The 20,518-nt window shown below is 37.0% G+C and overlaps 1 protein-coding gene across 2 annotated transcripts in view; it reads right to left on the bottom strand.

The window, feature by feature from the left end:
• Positions 1-6,349: 6,349 nt before the first annotated feature.
• Positions 6,350-20,518, bottom strand: part of LOC145986683 (DNA-binding protein Ets97D-like) — a 37,592-nt gene continuing 23,423 nt past the window's right edge. For both annotated transcript variants that reach the window (XM_083120991.1, XM_083120990.1), the window contains exons 7-10: positions 13,948-14,160; positions 12,220-12,360; positions 10,911-11,134; positions 6,350-6,938 (exon numbers count right to left, since the gene is read on the bottom strand). In XM_083120991.1, the coding sequence (XP_082977117.1) occupies positions 6,777-6,938; positions 10,911-11,134; positions 12,220-12,360; positions 13,948-14,160 (740 nt within the window). In that variant the 3' untranslated portion in view covers positions 6,350-6,776. The remainder of the gene's footprint in view (positions 6,939-10,910; positions 11,135-12,219; positions 12,361-13,947; positions 14,161-20,518) is intronic.

Below are 20,518 nucleotides of genomic sequence, written 5' to 3'. Positions count from 1 at the left end.
CAGGTGACTTCACTGGAATGTCTGTGAAATGAATGGCATGAATTTCAGTTTTGTCTGCCATTTGTTCAGGAAGAAACGGGTTGAGCGAGATGTGTGACTTAACACCTTGTCTTGAGCTTATAAACATGCCCCTTGCATCGCTTTTCCAAACTCAAATCACGGTGAATGATGGTGTGCACTGTCTTCAGTGATGTTTGTAGCCAGTTCGCGATACTTTTGTGTGATACTTCTCCCTGGTGACCAGCACCCTGACATCCCGAATTGTAGCTGGTGTGTGGAAAGTGGCAGGCTGGGGTTGGCCTGTGTCTGCCCCACAGGAATCATCCCACGCCTCGCCTTACCTGCCCCTTTCAACACCCGTGATATGCCATTTTTGGACACAGTGAATCCACACTTCTTGCACAGGTTTATAATGGCACTATCACTGTAGTTTACGTCGGAAAGTGCAGATATGTAACCCTCCCAATATGCACTGATTTTCGGCAGTATTCTTCCCGATATGCAATGACCACACCTGTCACGCACAGTCAATGGTCCAACGTGCCCACATGACTGGAAGCTTTGTTCTCTTCCCGCTTGGTGGTGCTGCAAAAGTCATGCAATTTCGTCACCATAGATCGGAAACAACCTCTGTAATTTTGTAAATAGTCTGAACTGGTCTGCCATCTGTTGACCTACCTTGCTGCCCAAAATATAAAAATTTTACTTGAATCTATGAAATTTTAAAATAGTTATCACAGAAAAATTCAATTTTGATAAACTTTGCACGGCACTGTATGATAATTGTGATTCAACCGATGTTTAAAGCGAAAAAAGAACAACTATACAATGTACCTCCACCATGAACAAACCCAGAATATTTTGAATACAATGTGATTGTTTGTTACTGCATTCCTGGAGGTCTGTTTGTTTGCTGTTTTGTGCAATGACATTTTAGAGAATTGAAAGAAATATTTCAGATTCAGTCAGTAAGTGCAAAAGGTGAGCCAGGATGGTCAACCCTGCCAAAAATGTAATAAGCATTGTCTTCAGAATAGAAATTACTCTTAATGAAGTTTTATATGCATCCAGGGTGGTGTGAATATATAACGGGGAACCCCTCCTCTTGAATCTTCCCTGACCATAATTGTACCTTCTTAACTAATATTTTGTGCGATGTTCCTACCATAATGCCATTTTCAAATAATTTACATATTTTGTTGATTGAAATTAAAATTGTGGATTGGCAAAGAAGAGACATTTAAACCCACGATTGGTAAAGAAAGTCTTCATGAATTAAGTAATGATAATGGTATAAGATTGATTACTTTTGCAACCTCAAAGAATTTAATTGTGAAAAGTACCACTTTTAAACATAAAGATATCCAGATGGTAAAACTCATAATCAGATAGATCATATTCTCATTGATAAGAGAAGGCATACTAGTATAATTGACGTTTGTACACATAGAGGTGCTGACTGTGCCAGTGACCATTATTTAGTAATTGCTAAATTAAGAGTAAGACTCGCAGTGATAAATCATAAGCAACAAAATCTAAAAGTTCTAAAATTTGATACAGGAAAATTTGCTGATGAAAGAATTAAGAAAGATTACCAAATTAAACTGTCAAATAGATTTGATGTTTTGCAGGATTTAAATGACGATGAAAATATAAATGAAACAGACGTAAATAAGAATTGGGAGCACATACGTAATGCAATAGAATCAGCAGCTAAAGAAAGTATAGGATACCATAAACCAAGAAAAAGTAAGCCATGGTTTGATAATGAATGTCATAATCTAATAGAAATAAGATATCAAGCTAGACTTAGGTGGTTAAATAACTCTGATGATACAAATCTAAACAATTATAATAGAATAAAGTGAGAAGTTAACCGCACGTTTAGAAGTAAAAAAAAAAAAAAGAGATTACTTGAAAAGCAAAATTAACAAAATTGAAACAAACAGCAAAAACAAAAATATCAGAGATTTATATAAAGGTGTAAATGAATTTAGAAAGTGGTGGCAACCTAAAGTAAACTTGATAAAAGATAAAGACGGTGATTTTCTAGCTGACCCAAGCGATATTCTAAATAGATGGAAGAACTACTTTAATGTCCTTTTAAATGTTCATATAGGAGATAAATCAGAAGTAAATGAAGTGCACACAGCAGAACCTTTAGTTCCAGAACCTAACTTGACTGAAGTTAAAGATGCTATTTAAAGGCTAAAGAATAACAAAGTACCTGGCATTGATTTAATACCAGCTGAGTTAATTAAATATCGTGGAAATTCGTTAAAAAGCCAAATTCATAAATTAATTTGTTTAATATGGAATAAAGAAGAAATCCCTCAACAGTGGAAAGAATCCATAATTGTTCCTGTGTTTAAAAAAGGTGATAAAATGAACTGCAATAATTACCGTGGAATTTCTCTACTCTCAACAACTTATAAAATATTATCTAATATTATTTTAACAAGACTAACCCCATATGCTAATGAAATTATAGGTGATTATCAATGTGGATTTAAACGTAACAGATCAACTACAGATCAAATTTTTCACATTACACAGACACTTGAAAAAAAGTGGGAATATAATCAAAATGTCCATCAGCTATTCATTGATTTCAAAAAAGCATATGATGCGGTCAAAAGAGATAAATTATATAATATATTAGTAGAGTTTGGAATACCTAAGAAGCTTATTAGTATGATAAAAGTATGCACCAGTGAAACAGAAAGTAAAATTCGTGTGGGTATTAATGTGTCTGACAAATTTACAATTCATGATGGGTTAAAACAAGGAGATGCATTATCTCCATTGCTCTTTAATTTTGCCTTAGAATATGCTGTTAGGAAGGTAAAAGAAACTAACGAAGGACTAGAATTAAATGGTGTGACTCAGTTGTTAGCAAATGCAGATGATGTAGACTTATTAGGGGATGATATAAATACAATTAAGAATAATGCTAAAAGATTTTTCAAAACTGCTAAAGAGAGAGGTTTGGAAGTTAACAAAGAGAAAACTAAATATATGCTTACAGGCCGAAACCAAGTGTTAGGTAATAATCAAAATCTATTGATAACAACTCGTTTGAACCAGTTTCCAAATTCAAATACTTACGAGTAACATTAACAAATGAAAATTATATTAAAGAGGAAATAAAAAGTAGGCTTAATTCAGGAAATGCATGTTACTTCTGTCTTCATAAACTTTTGTCTTCTCGTTTAATATCTAAAAAGCTAAAAGTTAAAATATACAAAACAGTAATTTTGCCTGTAGTATTATATGGGTGTGAAACTTGGTCCCTTACATTGAAAGAGGAACACAAATTGAGAGTATTTGAAAATAAGATCCTTAGGAAAATATTTGGACCTAAAAGGAATGAGGAGACAGGTGAGTGGAGAAGGTTATATAATTTAGAAGTACATAATTTGTATTCATGTCCAGATATTATTAGAATAATTAAATCAAGAAGACTTAGGTGGGCAGGCCATGTGGCATGAATGGGAGAGGAAAGAGGAGTTTACAGGATTCTTGTTGGGAAACCTGATGGTAAGAGACTTGTAGGAAGGCCAAGACGAAGATGGAGGGACAATGTTGAGATGGACCTAAAGGAAATTTCGAGGGATGGAAAAGAGTATATAGATCTTGCTCAAGATAGGGACAGATGGAAGGCCTGTGTTGCTGCAGCCATGAACCTTCGGGTTGAAGAAGGCTAGAGAGTTAGTTAGTTATTGTGGATGCATCAGCACTTAGGCTATTTGCACCCATCACACTATATGGGGCCCAGATCCTTGTTGTAGCTAAAAACAAGATATGTTGCTGAGGATTAAATTCCCCTTACTCATGCTAAAAACTGAGGCTGTAAAGGGGTACTCAGTTCTATTATGGACAAAAAACAGGACCACAGAGGATTATACGAGGCTCATTCGGAAAGTAACCTGCATTTGGGTATAAATAAAAAAAATGCATAGATACAACAAATTTTTACTTTACATCTGAAAGGTACAGCTGTCATCTATTTTTCAACATAGTCGCCATGTAAATTCAAGCACTTGTCATAGCGTTTCACTAACTTACCAATCCTTTCTGCAGAAAACTCTGCCACCTGGGAATTCAACCAACCTGTCACAGTGTTTTGAAGATCCTCATAGTCAGCGAAGTGCTGTGCCCCAAGCCACTTCTTCATGTGAGTGAACAGATGAAAATCAGAAGGAGCCAAGTCCAAGTCCAGGTCTTGTGTTCGCCGAGCAGTGCGAGGGTGAGCGTTGTCATGCACGAACACAACCCCACCACAACGTTTCTTCTGGATGGCTCTTCTCAGTTTCTGCAAAGTGTTACAGTAAACTTCAGAAGTGATTGTCGTACCACGTTCCATGAATTTTTACCCAAAGAAATCTTATCACTCTGCATATCTCGCATTTGGCGGGATTTAGGATGGCAGCACACATTTTGTGACGTTATAACCAGCACACGTGCAGCACTACAATGCACTCACTAGCACAGCTGGAAGCTTACTGAATCACAGATTGCATGACGTACCAACGGTTGCGCTCTGCCCACTGCTACTACCACCACGCCACAACGGCGGTTACTTTCCAAATGACCCTCGTACTAGCCACAGGTCTAAATGCCAGTCTCTCGTTGGCCTGCAATACTGCAGCTATCAGGGTGTACAATAGGGAAATGATGTTGACTTTTGGGTGCATTCTCAAAATGCCTCCTCTTGCACTTCTTTACATATTTTGGAATCATATTTCAAAGTTGGATGACTAACATGTAGTAAGATATATAAGATCACTGAAGCAACTAAAAACACACCAGGCCAATAATATTCATATAATGAATAATGAATAAACTGCATTAAAATTGTGCTTAGATTTGCCCACATATGGGAATTCTGGGAGCTACTTCTAGTCTGATGAACAAATAAGGATATCAAAAGACATACACACTTTCTTCTTGTTATGTGATGACGAACATGAATGATGAAATACATGATCGGACAAAATACCTTACTCAGGGTTCAAATTATATTCTGACCACTCTGTGATGGAGAGTAAAACACATATTGATTGACTTGATTAATTTACTTTATTTTACTTCGCTTTTCTACCATTTTTGGCTAATCGCAAAATGATGAAATGGATGAAAGAACGAAGGCCACACATCAGGAGACCCACAGAGGACTCTCCTGGCTACAGGTCAAGATGCCAGAGCCTTGTTAGTTTGCAAAATGCAGACCAGGGTGTAATACATGGATGTGAGGTTGACATTTTAGTGCTCTCTGAAAGGGTCACACCTTATGCCTCACAGCAGACACTAAAACACACATTTGGTATATTACTAACATGCTATTTTAAATTTTTTCATGAAATCAATGTAAGGTAAATGTGAGTCTGAAAAAACTTACAGCTATAATCTTACATGTAGGATGATTTTGTGTCCTCTTTTTATATTTTGGAAGTGTTACAGAAGTCAAACTTCTATCCCCTGTAAAATGCATTGTGCATGAAGACAAATAAGCAGGTTCACATTTATACAGGCCACACGACTAGCACAAACATTTTCAGTTATAACTTTTAAGGCTGTTACGTCATGGTCAGTCATATATTTTATAGTTTGTTCCCAGAGCCAAATATTTATAGTGAATAATATATCAAGATTTTGGTACAAAAACTGGACATATTTCAGAATCAAAACTTTGTTAAAATGGTGAATAAAACCCTAAATTTGATCTGAAAACTATACTTATTACACAATATAAACATTTTCCCTTCTAATAGCACATTTATACGTAGTTATCAGAGTATTAAATGTATTCCCATGTAAAGGAGACCATTTTTGCTTCTCAAATATTTACAGCAGAATTAATCAATTTTTCATGATTCACGTATCTCGCAGGATAATTCATACCTCACAAGATGTCACATTGTAAATAAACCCTAAATTTCATGTTTAAGAGTTTAATTCACATCATTTTGTGACAAAATATGCTAAAAAATTCACCTCACACCTTCCAAGAACATAAAAAAATTAACATTACAGCATGCTTTTTCACATTTCATGTTTCAGTCAAAAACAAAATATGTATGCCTCTATTTATGACATTTCAATTATATAATTTCCCCCCTCATTTTGTGACCCTTTACAAAAGGCAACTTCTCTCCAGTAGAGTTCCCTTTACAGATGGAAGTCTGAGACTGTAGCCCACCAAGCACCCACCTCCCAACATTGGTCAAACACATAGCAAATGTAGAGGTATGGCCATGCATATTCTTGATCTCGGACACTGTAGATGATGGGAGAAACATTAAGTGAAATAACATTTTTCAAGTAAAAAATAATCAAAAAATTTGGTTCTCCTTTTTTTAATCACATATAAACTATGATACATTAATGGTGCCTCTTCAGCATTAATAACATGTTAGAAAAACAACTTTCTAACAAATATATGCGCTGAAATGGAAAAATCTTACAAAGTAAGTAATTCAATTACATAAAAAAATTATGAACAGAAATTCATCTGCAATGGAAACATTGACGAAACTTGTGACTTTTAAATGATGGCACACAACATTTGGATTCACTTCAATTAATACATGAATAGTTGTCGCTTCTTGGTGAAAAATGAATGTTATAAAACTATTACAACCCATGCTGCAGTTCCACAGTACTGAAGTGTATAGTATTTATTACATGTGCACTATTTTCACACGATGCACATGCATTTTCTCTGCATCCCTGGCAGTTCCTTAGTTTAATATCACTTGTGTGTGACAGAATCATCAGCTGGAATCTACAGCCAGGGAATTCACAGCCATGTAATGAGAGTTAGTTTTACTTTTCCTGGCACACTCTTCGACCAGCCTATTCAGTTCACTTGCACTGTAACCAAGCAGCTGTTTCAAATCACAAACAAACTTATATACAAATCTCTTTCCATGTACCTGAAATTAAAAAAAAAGTATAATGGCATGGATTCGCCTTGAGGTTGTACATAGAAAGCAGTACCTAACATGGGATGAAACAAAGGTGTCAGTCATCACACACACATACTGGGGTTGATACTTGTTAAAGGGTCAAAATTACGGTCTTAACTGACAAACACGCACACAAAAATAATTATTGATCAATTAAATTACAACCTAGCGATAAATTTACATTTTAAAAACTGAGGTTTCGTTAAAAATACATTATCTGGTCTCCAAATCCCCATAGCCAGTCTTCACACGTCTTATTTTAAGCAACAAAAAGTAATGTTTTTATGGAGATTAAAATAAGTTTTCACCTGGTCCAGTAGGTAGGAATCAGGCTGCCACATGGAAGACCTAGGTTCGATTCTCAGTGAAAGGGGAATTTTCAGACAATGTCCCAGTATGTAACAGCTCTGGGACCCACCCAGCATCTAATCAATGGGTACCTGGGGGCAATTTTAGGATGGGATATATAGCTGGAGTATGGTGTTGACCATATCACCTACAATAATGGCAGATATCGAGAATTCCTTCCTACACGCACCCTGCGTGTCTTCATGGCACAGTGATAGCTTTACCTATTTTTAACAAGAATATTTAAGATAAGAAAAATCAATTTTAAAATAATAATTACAAGTACAAAGTACACTTTCTGTAAGGTGGAACTTCTTTTTCCCTTTCTTTGTGAAAAAGTTACTAACAGAGACTTTCATTTATCTGCCCTGTTTCTGGATGCACTTTTCTTATTCACTTCTATTACTTTCTCCACTCGTAGCACATGTTGATTCACAGGCACAATTTCAGTGCCTTTTTTAATCAATGTTTTTCAGTTCTCTACTGTATTTAAACAAAATATTTTCCTTAGTTGCCTTCATCATATGTTTAGTTTTCACTGAGAAATCAACAAGTATCCCAATGTTGTATCTTCATTAGTGTGTGATGATATTGGTAATCTGCACGTACCGGAACGCATGGTCGTTTTTCAAGTACAAGTTCAAAATTATATAGTTAAAATACTTGTTAACTCTTGTATAATATGAACTTTATTTATTTCCACAGAACTTACATGATATAAGGCAATTATAAACCTTTGTGCTGATAGTATCTGAAAATTTGTGTGTACTACTACTCATAATAATAATATGGGTAAAAATAAGGATCAGGGATTTTCTTCTCATCAGCTCAATCTAACAGCCTCTTTTTATATTATGACCAATCAAGGATTGCGCATACATGCCCAAATACAGACACCCACATATCCCATCTAAGTGCAAGGGTCATTAGGTTCAAAATAGAAAAGGCCGGTAAGAGCCATTTCCCATATTATCACATGCCCCACTAAACAGCACCATGGATAGTGCAAGAAAATGCTATGTCATACTCATAGTTTGGATAAAAACTCTTTATTCAATAAAAATAAACAATTTTCAGACAAACAACGGGCTCCAACTCACATGTCAGCCAAATCCCTAATTTTATGTTAGATTTTAGAGATAACATTTGTGTATATTCAGAACAGTGCCCAGAGCCTGAAAAGCCAATTCATTTCATTCATTTAGCTTAAATAAGGCTTAAAAACAAGGAAAATGCCAATGTTAACAAGCCTACATCCAGGTACTGTTCACAACCACCCATGCAAGTCTGCCATCTGGTGAGCAGACTTGGAACTTCTTCCACAGACCTGTGCAGCCATGTCTCCTACTGTTGCAGAGGACAGGCTCTACGAGAAGAGATAGCCACCATCTCTGAAATAGCCCTAATACATGGCTACACAGAAGCACAACTTTCCACTTGGTGCAGTAAACCGGAAATACATGTCAGGCACCCTAATTAGCCACAATCAACCCATCCGCAAGCAACCTCCAACAACCAATATAAATGATTTGCCTTCCCCTACCATACAACCACATCCAACCGCATATCCAAAGTCCTTCTCCCATATGGCATCATCAAAGTAGCTCACAAACCTAATACCAAAAAGGCTGATAAACTAAATGAACACAGACGGTACTGCCTCTCCCCCTTTGATAACCCAGGTGTATACGATGCAGAGTGCGAGGCACATTACATTGGCAGATCCATCAGATCTGTCAATGAAAGAATCCAACAGCACCTAACAGATGCAAAAAAAAAAAAAAAAAAAAAAGCCCAACCCTCTACTGGTCTTGCTAAATACATCAAATGTCACAGCCATAAAATTCAAAAGGTACAAGTCAAACACACTGCCCACACACTCGAAGACACCAAAATCGAGGAAACACATGCCATAATGCACTTCCCGCATGAGCTAAACATCGATAGTAGAGAGGCACACCACACTTGGATTCCCATACTACAACAGTTAACACCGGGAAATAGCACATGACAGGGACGCAATGTACAGTTATCAATATCGCACCTAGTGGCAGTCAGGGGACTACAAACAAAAGACGCACGCTAAGCAATAGTTCACAAAGTTCCAATGAAGATGGTGGCAGTGGCCACTGAAATTAATAGAACGAAGAAGAAAAAAACAGTTTCACAGATAAAGTGAGTACTAGTTTCTCTGTATTTATATACTACAGTGTCTCTCTTTTCCCAATTATGAATAAGTATCCTTGTTATGTGTATATCTCATGTTCTGTTTTGAGAGTAAAGGTAGATTGTTTGGCTGTGGCCATGCCGCAGCATACGTCTAATGTGATTAAACATGTCGTTCTAATGTGACCGATCTAGTTATCATTTCCTGTGTGCTACAAGTCTGTAATGCCCCTTTGACCTACCGCATAGGGTCTGCGTGTGGCAGCGTTAAGTTGCTTTTTGGTACACCCCCTTACCGAAGAAAAGAAACCTCATAATATTCCTAAATAAAAAAAGGTAAAGTGGTTCCCTGTGCATAGCACCATGCCATGAAGGCGTATAGGGGGTGTGGGGGTAACGTCCCACACTTTCTTGATCCGGTCGTGAGTGGGGGTGATGTGATCAGCATCATGCCCCTGACCGCTTTTACCCCCCAGGGTTTCCCCCAGGTACCCATGTTATTTGACGCTGGGTGGGCACCGGGGCCGCTTCCATCGTTAGAAAAGTTCCCGGATTTGAACCGGCCGGGGATCGAACCCGGGACCCTTAGCATGGTAGTCAGACACGTTACCGACTGAGCCACCGCGGCCTAAATAAAACATTTTAAATTCCTAAATAATACATTTTAAAAAATTGATTACTTTGGTAGACAACTGTCTTGTTATAATGAATATGTGTTGGTTTATCCCTATTCTAATACCATCTTTTAACTTGTTCATGCAATAATAACACTAATGATTACTATTATTAAACGTATTAATCATACAACTTATTAATTGTAAATGTACTTATTATTATTATTATTATTATTACATAAGAGGGACTTTGTTCTGGCTCCTTCCGAAATATATTTCTTGAAATGTGTCTGGACTTTTTCAATTTCTACATACTTCACTTCTCTCCCCCTCTCTCTCTTTAGTTTTCACTTTCCATCTCCCTTGAAGAAGAAGGAGGAGGGGGGAGGGATGGGGAGGGGGAGGGAGAGAGAGAGAGAGAGAGAGGGAGCGAGAGCGAGAGAGAGAGAGAAGGAAAAAGAAGGCCCTGAGTGTAGAGATAAAACTGCACATTCATATATTCTACAATTTCCCCTGCATGCAACTGTCTTACCACAAAACTGCTAATGCATACAAAAACATGTTTATCAGCATAATAAGTGTTTGGAAAGCAATGAGAATGTAGAAAAGTCAGGAGGCTAATGAGGACAGGACAGAAACTGAATGTGACCACTGTGCACTGTGCCTCCACTAAGGATCAAACCAAGGAACCTTGATTACAAGGAGACATACTATTATGCTATTGGTGATATCATGTGTAGAGAAGTAAAGCAGAATGTACAATATGTGTACAAGCAATTAACTCTTTACATTTTATGACCAATGATCTTACCTTAGCTATCATATCACCATCATAGTAGTACCTCAGAGCTCGACTCAATTTCTCGTAGTTCATGGTTGGCTTGTTTTTCCTAATACCCCAGAGTTGAGCAACCATTTCTGGATTGTTGAGTTTAAATTCACCATCATCGCCCAGCCACTGGATGACCTCTCTGTGGTCTTTGTCTGTCAAGAGTTCTAACAGAAACTGCCACAATTGGATCTGCCCGTTGTTCCCTGAAGAAAAAATAGAAAACAATGTCATCTTCAATATAATTTTAGAGAACAACAACCAAATTAATTGTAACTCTATTGATTGATTTGGTATATTTTTTCACTTTTCTGCAACTTTTCGCTAATCACGAAGATGATTATGAGTGATGAAATTGATGAAGGGACACTCACAAAGAACGCCCATGTATAGGCTGGGATTCGAACCCAAGGCCCCCCAGGTATCGTAACATTCGGTGCTAACCACTCCACCATGGACGCTAGCTATCTGCTGGATAATTATGAGGGTGGATCAAATAAAAACTGAACAGTGAATGTATTGGGTTATATTAATGTATGTGTGTGGCGACAACCCTGTGTAGAGGAAGAGCGAGAGGTAAGGAAGGGTTTCCTACTGCATAATGGACTCACCCTAGATAGTCGCACGTGATATGTGTAGGCAGTAGTATCATCCGGGCAGCAATCAAGGCCAAACGGCTTGTCATGCTGGAGTGGTTTTGCTGCATGACAACGCACGGCCACATACGTGAGCTGTTACAAAGAACACGTCGGCGATGTTTGGGTGGACAGTGTTGGAACACCCACCGTATAGCCCTGATCTATCACCATGCGACTACTATATTTTTGGTCCATTAAAAAGGCATCGAAGAGTCGGCGGTTCCACTCGGACAATGAAGTCACGGACAATGTTCGCAACTAGTTCCGATCTCAGCCAAAGGAGTTCTACGAGCAGGGTATTCACTGCTTGGTGAAACAATGGTACAAATGCTTGTGTAACTTTGGAGATTACGTTTGAAATAAACTTTGTTGATTTCATTCTGTGGCCCCTGTTCCATTTTCATTTAATCCACCCTAATACATGGATTTCTTTGATATTGCCTGTGAGAGGGTATGTTGTATGAAGTACTGAGGTGGCAGAGGTGGTAAGGCCTGCTCTTGGTGATCCTTTCTTGACATCAATAAGTACCATTTCTCTGAATGGTGTATTAAATTTTTAGTCATATTCTCAGTCCTCGGTATTTTAAATTACTTAAAGCATACAATGCAGGCAAAGTATTGCTAATTAATGATATAGTTGCAGTAAAACCTACCTGATCGATTACCAGCACTGGAAGGTTCCATGACCCTTGCCAATGTCAGACGAGGCACTCTCATTTTCTGTTTAGGTTGTTTACCCAGCAACTGCCCTGATGTCACATACTGTACTTGGCGATTCTGTTTTTGAGCCACAGCTGGAATCAAAAGGAAAAGTTCACATCTTTTATGCATGACACGCATTTTGAGGAGGGTCATTCCATTCCATTTCGACCAATTTGGAATTATTTTGTTGCCTCAATTTTGAAAAATATCATTAATTTGACAACTTATTTCTACATCTTTCAAGTGTTCAAAACAGAAATTGATTTTTTTTTCAGCCTTGCGTTTGGATCTGGCACAATTTTCAATCAGCAATTATTGTGGTTTTAAATATAAAATAAATATATTAAATATTAATATTTTTAAAAATGGTGACGCAACATGGGTTGGTTAAAATGGTATTGAATGACTCAGTAATATAAGAATTACACTGGTCATTAACAAAGAATGCAGAAATTCAGATACGGAAAATCTTTGGTGGCAAGATCATCAGCGAATCCCTCAATGCATTAGAGTATAAAAGCAGCAAGCAGAGCAAGGAAATGAGTTTTAACTGAGTTTGTGCCATGACCACAAATTTTATATATTATATAATATGGACAAACTGATATGAAAATATTGCCAATACCAAGAGCAATATTTTTTCACTAGCCTCTGCGACAGAGTGGTCAGTGTAACAAGATACAAAGTCAAAGATCCAAGGCCTGGTTAAGGCATTAATGTCGCATTGTGGTTGTTTCTTCATCCATTTCATAGTTCATTATTCATCCTCATTGTTTTGATTATACCAAACAGTAGAAAAACAACATAAAAAACTAGAGCTGAGCAGATACCACTTTGAACCGATACCTATACTCTCACAGATTCTGATGCTTTAAAATTTATTAAAATAAATAAATTTTGTTCAAATTACATATTAATATTAGTGTGTAAGTAAGTAGTCCACTCTATAATCACGTAAATCAATTTACCAACATTTTTGCTCTAAGATATTTAGGAATGACATCAGAATATTAAATTATATGTTATGTTTTCACAAAATAAAATTTTTCACACAAAACTGGTGTAAAATGATGATAAACTTAGAATTTTGCATAATTTCCAGGATAATTAAGACTCCACAAAAGTTGTGTGGCATTTTTGAGGACTCCGTGAAAGACCAAAATGTCGGAAAAGTATCTGCAAATAAATTCCAAACGATGTTTTCAGAGACCGATACATCGGCATCAGTATCAGTTCAGCCCTATAAAAGACTGAACTAAAAAGAAAAATGTTATTCTACTTTTCCAATATAAAATTCAAAATATCCCATGAAAACCGTGTCTGGCATGTAACCAGATGACTGCATGCTTAGATATATACAAAACTAGGACACATGTATTAATTATGTGCTTACAAACATAACAATAGTAACAAAATGGAAGGCTATTTATAGATATCACATCGGTAAAAATATTGCTAATTTTACAGCACTATGCCTATACTGATAGGCACCAATTAGTATGTACCATCTCTACTTTATCGGCCAATATAAGCATATTATTTTCTTTAAATCTTCAACTGATAGAACAATTGTTTTCTAACTTCAACAGAGAACCCCTGTTTCAGAAGATCCCTTATTGCATTGTATGAATTCAAATAATACAACATGCTCTTCAAATAGCTCCATATGAAACACTCACCCACAAATTTACATTTCCTAAGCAGCTCCAGGTGCGTCCAGAACAAATCACCAGGATCATGCGGCACTTTCTGCCTAAACTCTGACAATTTCAAAGCACACAATTCCTGTCCTGTGATGTTCCAATCGGAAAGGCTGATACCGACGAGATTAAACTGACGGACAGCCCACTGCAACCAGTGCCTTACATGAGCTGTTGCCCATTCAGCTGGATCTACAATAAAAACAACATTGTAAACATAATGCCAAAATTGAATTCAGAAACAATTTAAAATTTGACATAAGATAATGACTTAGATTTTCTCTTGAAAAAGATGGAAGAGCAGTAAACTTGAAACATCGGGCAATGTCAAGAATTTCATCACTGAAGAAAAATAAAAGGTAAAGTGCTCCCCTGTGCTTAGCACCACGCCATGAAGGCATATAGGAGGTGTGGGGGTAACGCCCCACACTTTCTTCATCCGGTCGTAAGTGGGGGTGATGTGATCAGCATCACGCCCCTGACTTCCTTTAGCGTGGTACCCAGATGCGTTACTGACTGAGCCACCGTGGCCATGATTGAACTGAAGGACAAGAGTTCTTGTTAATATTAATTTTAAGATAAATGTGTCTACATGGATAATTTGCAAATACTTAAATCACAGCTTATGCTTTGTACTGGGAAATATATTTTCTCTATTACTTTTAAGTATAAACAGCACAATTAGTGACATTTCACAAACTTCTCATTTGTATCTTGAGAGACATTATTCATGAAATTAAAAATGTAATACAGATAATGCAAATAACAATGTTACTGCTTGAAAAGTTGTGTGAAAATCATGAATCGAAACTGGGCCACCTTCATTCTACAACTGAGGCACCAAACAACCCTCTGTTCTCCACCACAAATTAGATACCTGTGCAAGTTGCTACATCTGTTCCTACATCTGGAACTTCTTGCCCTTGGACACATGAACAATACTGCCATCTTTTTCCAACTGAGAGAAATAATTTAACTTAACTAGTTGTATGAAACAGAATGACACAATAGCCCCATCTAGTTCCCTGCACCTTTTGACTCTCTTTGCACTCACGTGTCGAGTTGATTACAAAAGTACTTAGTTGGTTTGGTGGTTCCACCATTGCACTACCTTATGGAAGAGTGTCCAGTGTGGTGTATGGTCATGTGGTACATGCTAACCAATCAAATGAATGATGAGAGCAGCACCAGGCATTTGTTGAATCTTCTGAATGTGAACACCACTATTTCGCATACAGCATCTACTTGGTTGAACACAATCGCCTTGTGCCAGCCTGACACCATGATGCACCTGCACTGTACCTAGTGTAAAAAAGTGCAGTGAACCAAACTGGGCTAATATGCTAACTTGCGAAGACTATCATTTCTATTTCTAAGGTAATACGTATTTGCACCAATGTGTATCTCTTTGAATCACTAGCACTGGCTGGTAGTTGAAAACTGCTACAGTCTCAAGAGCTTGAATATCTTGTGGGGTTATGTGTAATGTTCATATTAACTACGTGTGAATTACTCACAAGATTAACAATATAAATTCAGTTTTACTTATGTTTTTTTGCGAGTATACTCATCATAAGGCCTTAGCAGGCGAATTATACATTAATAAAGAATCCCAGAACAAAAAATAACGTTTTTCAGAACTTTTTCGTTAGAGCTCTTAGGTTACAAAGCAGATTTGAACAAGGAAATTAATTGGATAATAAGAATAGGCAAAAAGAATGGGTACAAAGAAAGTGAAAAGAGAAAAGAACTGAGTAAGGCAAGATCCACATGTAGGAAAGATTCAGAAAAAAATAATTTGGAAAATGACACCGAAAAAGAGACAGGTAACGGAAAGGAGAAGAAAAAAAATGTTAGGTTTATACGTATCCCTTATTTCCGTGGGTTATCAGAAAAAATGGAAAAAATATTAAAACAATATGGAATTAAATGTGGAATGAGGGCCCCCAAAACTCTAGAAAAACATTTCACGAAATATAAAAAAGAAGGAAGAAGGAGATTCGAAGGGTGCGTATGGAATAACATGCGAATGTAATAAAGAGTACATCGGCCAAACGGGGAAACATGAATATAAGGGGGGGGGGGGACATGATAAGGACATAAGAGAAAAGGTTCCCAAAATGGGTTTGTCAGAACATATCCTCAAAGAAGGCCATGTAATCGAGGAACGTACAGTTTTAAGGGACGAGAGTAAATTAGGAAGAAGGACTGGATCATATATTTGTAAAGAAAGAGAGAAGAAATTAAATAGGGACGACGGGAATATACATGAAGTTTGGAGAAGAATGTTTAAAAAATGGGAAAAGAAATAATATAAAAGCCTTGGATTCCACGTCACCCCAGAAGTTTTACGCGAGGCTTCGAAAGAGGAAGATTTTGAACTAGATATGACGTAATAAAGAGATGGTGGAGGGGAAATGACGAACAAAAGACAGCCGGTTTGACTGCTTCCACATTCGCAATGGAAGCTTGTTGCGGACAACTTGACTGGGAATAGAGAACGGTTTTTAGAATTTTAAAGGTTTTTACAGTTTTTTAAAAATGTATACAGGAGGACCAATAAGCTTTTTTATAATAGGTTTAAACTTAGGTAACAATGGCATTTAAGAAAGTAAATTGTCAAAGTGTAATCGATCTTCCTATATTTTTTCCCTGCTCACATTTCCTCGATCCTGTTGACTATGGAAGAAATATTTTGACAAAGCTATGAATTGCTTATAACCTGAAGAAGAGAGAAGTTATCTCTCGAAACATCGTAATTGAAGCACGAAGTATACTCACAAAAAAACATTAAGTAAAACTGAATTTATATTGTTATGTGTAATGTCGAATTTCAATAACAATAATAATTTTACATTTCATTTTCCTGCATTGTACATTCAATTTCCATGGTCTCAATAGAGCAAAATACTATGAAACTGCTCAGGTTCTCTGTTGATTTCATAGTCAAACAGTTAGGAAATATATATTTTCTATGATGAGTGATATTTCCAGTGTTTTCCAACGGTGTAGTGGTAACTCGTCACTTTGTAATCAAGAGGTCCCAGGTTCAATACCAGGTGGATGCACATAGTGGGTTCGGATTCCACTTCAAACTGTAGGTCCAGTCCCAATTAGCCTATCTGTGCATAATGTGGGCTTAAACTGAATCCAGTGCTTCCACTCCTTTTACCTGGCTTTCCTGGGTATTTAAATAGAAAGTGTAACTCACACGACTAACGGACTAAAAATTATGGTTACTAGAGTTTGGACTCCAATTAAAAAATGACCAGTACAACTATGTAAAAACGAGTTACCTCAAAATTTAGCTTATTTAACCAAACTTTTTCGAGTATGCCTTCGATTTGATGTAAAGATGTGTGTTGAAAGTGGCGACGTTCAAAACACATCTTTACTCCATTGAATAAAAATCTGTATAAAATCAGCTTCGCAATGTGAATTGTCGATGATAATTTCAAAGAGCTTTGAAACAGGAAGATCGTATTTTTTGGAATGACCAAAACGAAGAAAAGGTTATTGAAGATTAGGCACACACAGAGATGATTCCATGCAGGTAAAACAGCGAGAGTGAAAGATTAGGCGTGGCTAGGCTAACTTGGTAGGTCAGTGGTAGAGGAATGGCATGGACATAAAGTCCTGGTCGAGCATGCATTTTTCGAAGAAAAGGTTGTTTCGCAATATTGATAACAGCCTCTTTTTGGGTGATTTAAAAAAATTAAGATTTGTATTTAAAACCTTTCTACATGCACCAGAGGCGAAGATATAGTACAAGCAATGCAAGCACTGCTTGCATAATTCGAATATCATTTAATGTACTTAATGTTCTAACCGTATTTAGTTTCCATCGCACTCGATTTCGCAAAAAAATGCGGCCGCAAACTCCCCCAGCAGCTCTGTAGCAAGCACCAGCCTCAATGCTTGCACCCGTTCTGCGGGAAAATAAGGCCTCCGAAGGAGTCACATGGCGAAGCGTGAAATTGTGGTGGAACCCGTCCACAAAGCTTCTACAAAAAGCTGTGCTTTCCGAGCTTGCGTGATTCCCGAAAATAGCCGAGTTCAACCGAAAGCAGAAGGATTCATCTATGGGTACGTTCCCAGCAAACACTAGTAACGAATATTTGTCTTCATGAACACGTAAACAAGATCGCAAATATAATAATAATTGTTAGTCATAAAATAACTAAAAGAAGTTATTATCACTGTTCTAAATTCCATATATATCATATTATATTACAAATTATTTTAGATTTCGCGAAATGTAAAACGCGTAAAAAAAGTTGACATTGGGAGTTGGGGCAGTGGAATTTCTGCACCCCCGTGAAGAGTTTTCTCAGGGAGGGAGGGAAGATTGGACGGACCTTGGTCCTGCACCCTGCTTCCTGGTCGGTCCAGCTCAAATTACGCCAGACGTGTTGACCGCTACCAGTGTTTGCAACTGCCAAATTATTTACGCAGTAATTCAAGTGAGCTCTTTCACAAATTTTACAATCAATAAATTGACTGCTTTTGAATAAAACTTGGGGTGAAAATAAAGCTATCTGAGAAAGAACTATCTACTGATATTTGTACATGGCATAGAAGTAAATCGTATACATTCTGCATATTATGAGCACAAGAATATGTTTTAATGATTGATTTGTTGTTTTAAGTCCACTTTATGCACAGTAAGGCTAATCGGGACTGGACCTACAGTTTAAAATGGGATCTGAAACACTTGTGCCTCCACCGGGTATCGAACCCGGAACCCCTTGATTACAAGGCGACGACACTACCACTGCGCCATCGGGGAGGCCCGAATATGTTTTAAGTTCTATTATTATGACGCAAGTGGTGTTCGCAGGGTCTTTTTACGGTCCCCATTTTGTCATCTTTTCCTTCCTTTGACGTTTTTTCTTAGATATACTGGGCCAAAAGGGGGTTATGACTACCATCCACCCCCCCCCCTTCGCCCCGGGCACGCCATTGAATGACACTTTATTACTTAAATATTAATGTACATACTCGTTCTGCTGAAATGATTCTGATTCCTACGCGTAATTTTTATCTCCAAACTGATATATCTTTCCTTTGTGACGGATAAAATTAAGGAAATAGGTTGGTATCACTTTCTGTTGTTTCAGAGATTTTCAAAGTGATCTTGTGTGGATGCTTGCATTTGCAGTTGTGGAAAGCGCGTGGGATAGTGTGAGTGTTTGTTGCTTCGTGTTTTGTGCTGTGAATTTATCGGAATGAACGGGTATTTAGGAACGGTTGATGTGAAGAGCGGGTGTATTATTGAGCAATTGAAAATTGCTTCGTTTAGCTCGAGAGAGATAAGTGTTAAAATGAAAATCGTGGAAGGGGGTCGACCAACACCAAAAGTTTGAAATTTATTGTGGTGAGTACATCGTCTATGCATGTGTTTCTTTGCTTTGAAATGAATTTTTTATTGTTTGTGTTTAACTTTTTATTTAGTGTTTAAGTTACTCCAATGCGGTTTTAAGGGTGCCCAAAAATACTAAATTACATCATGCAGCGTAAAATAAACAAATGATTCCCATTTTTTTTATCTAAATCGGTTTGGTCACCGTTTGACCATATTAAATAATAATGAACAAATAAAGGTACTAATAAGTAAGTAAGAAATTCCGTCTCCCTTTAGTCGTATGCGGAAAGTTCGCATATGCAAAACGTTTAATATCATATGAATAACGTTACCTGGATTTTTTTTAAAAAGTAAATGTGACGTTTGCGGATCATATGGTTTATTTTTAGTACAGTCACTTTATTACGATATTTTGACAAATCCAGCGACTGGGTAAATGAGGCTATAAACCTTGAATCTTTCCCCTCGGCATGTCGTTGTACTACATGTTTTGTTGTACTGAAACATTGCTTGCCTCTTTCGTAAGACTACGCTTCGCTACTGACATGCACTGTATTTAAATTTCATCAAGATCAGACCACTAATATAAATAATAGAATTCCAAAGGGAGAGAGTTTGTTTTCAAAACACCAAAAATCCGGCACTTTCTTTGTTCTCATGACAATAAAAAACAAAAGCAAATTTGGTTACCATAGATTAACACAGAATTGAATAAGCTAAAGTTTGATGTAACTCATTTTTATGGAGGCCTACTGGTTAATTTTTAATTGGGATCCAAACTCGAGTATCCATAACTTTTAATTCGATTGTGTATGTCAACATTTTTATACAGGTAATGTTCACATTTTGCATGTACTATTACTTTCATCAAGCTTTCACCACAAGCTCTTATAGTGATCATAATAGAAGAAAAAATTGGGCAATTAATGGTGACTGTTTTTAACCAGTTACATTCCCAGGATCACCAATAAGGGAACCTCAACAATATATTTCTAATTTCCTGCAATCAATCAGGGTAATTTTGAATTCCACAAATTACTGGACCTACAGATATTTCTAACCACTGTTGGTATGTCTCATTGGGGTGGTTATCATGAACAACGTTATATCATGGAAAATTGTGATGAATTCTGGACCTACAGCAGTTACTTAGCTCAACATTCATTTAACAGGTTATTAGTGAGA

This window comes from Lepisma saccharinum, chromosome 4 (genome assembly GCF_977018435.1).
Source record: "Lepisma saccharinum chromosome 4, izLepSacc3.1, whole genome shotgun sequence".
In the NCBI taxonomy this organism is placed as follows: domain Eukaryota; kingdom Metazoa; phylum Arthropoda; class Insecta; order Zygentoma; family Lepismatidae; genus Lepisma; species Lepisma saccharinum.
The sequence above is the reverse complement of the archived record's forward strand: the minus strand, read 5'-3'. Positions and strand labels throughout refer to the sequence as shown.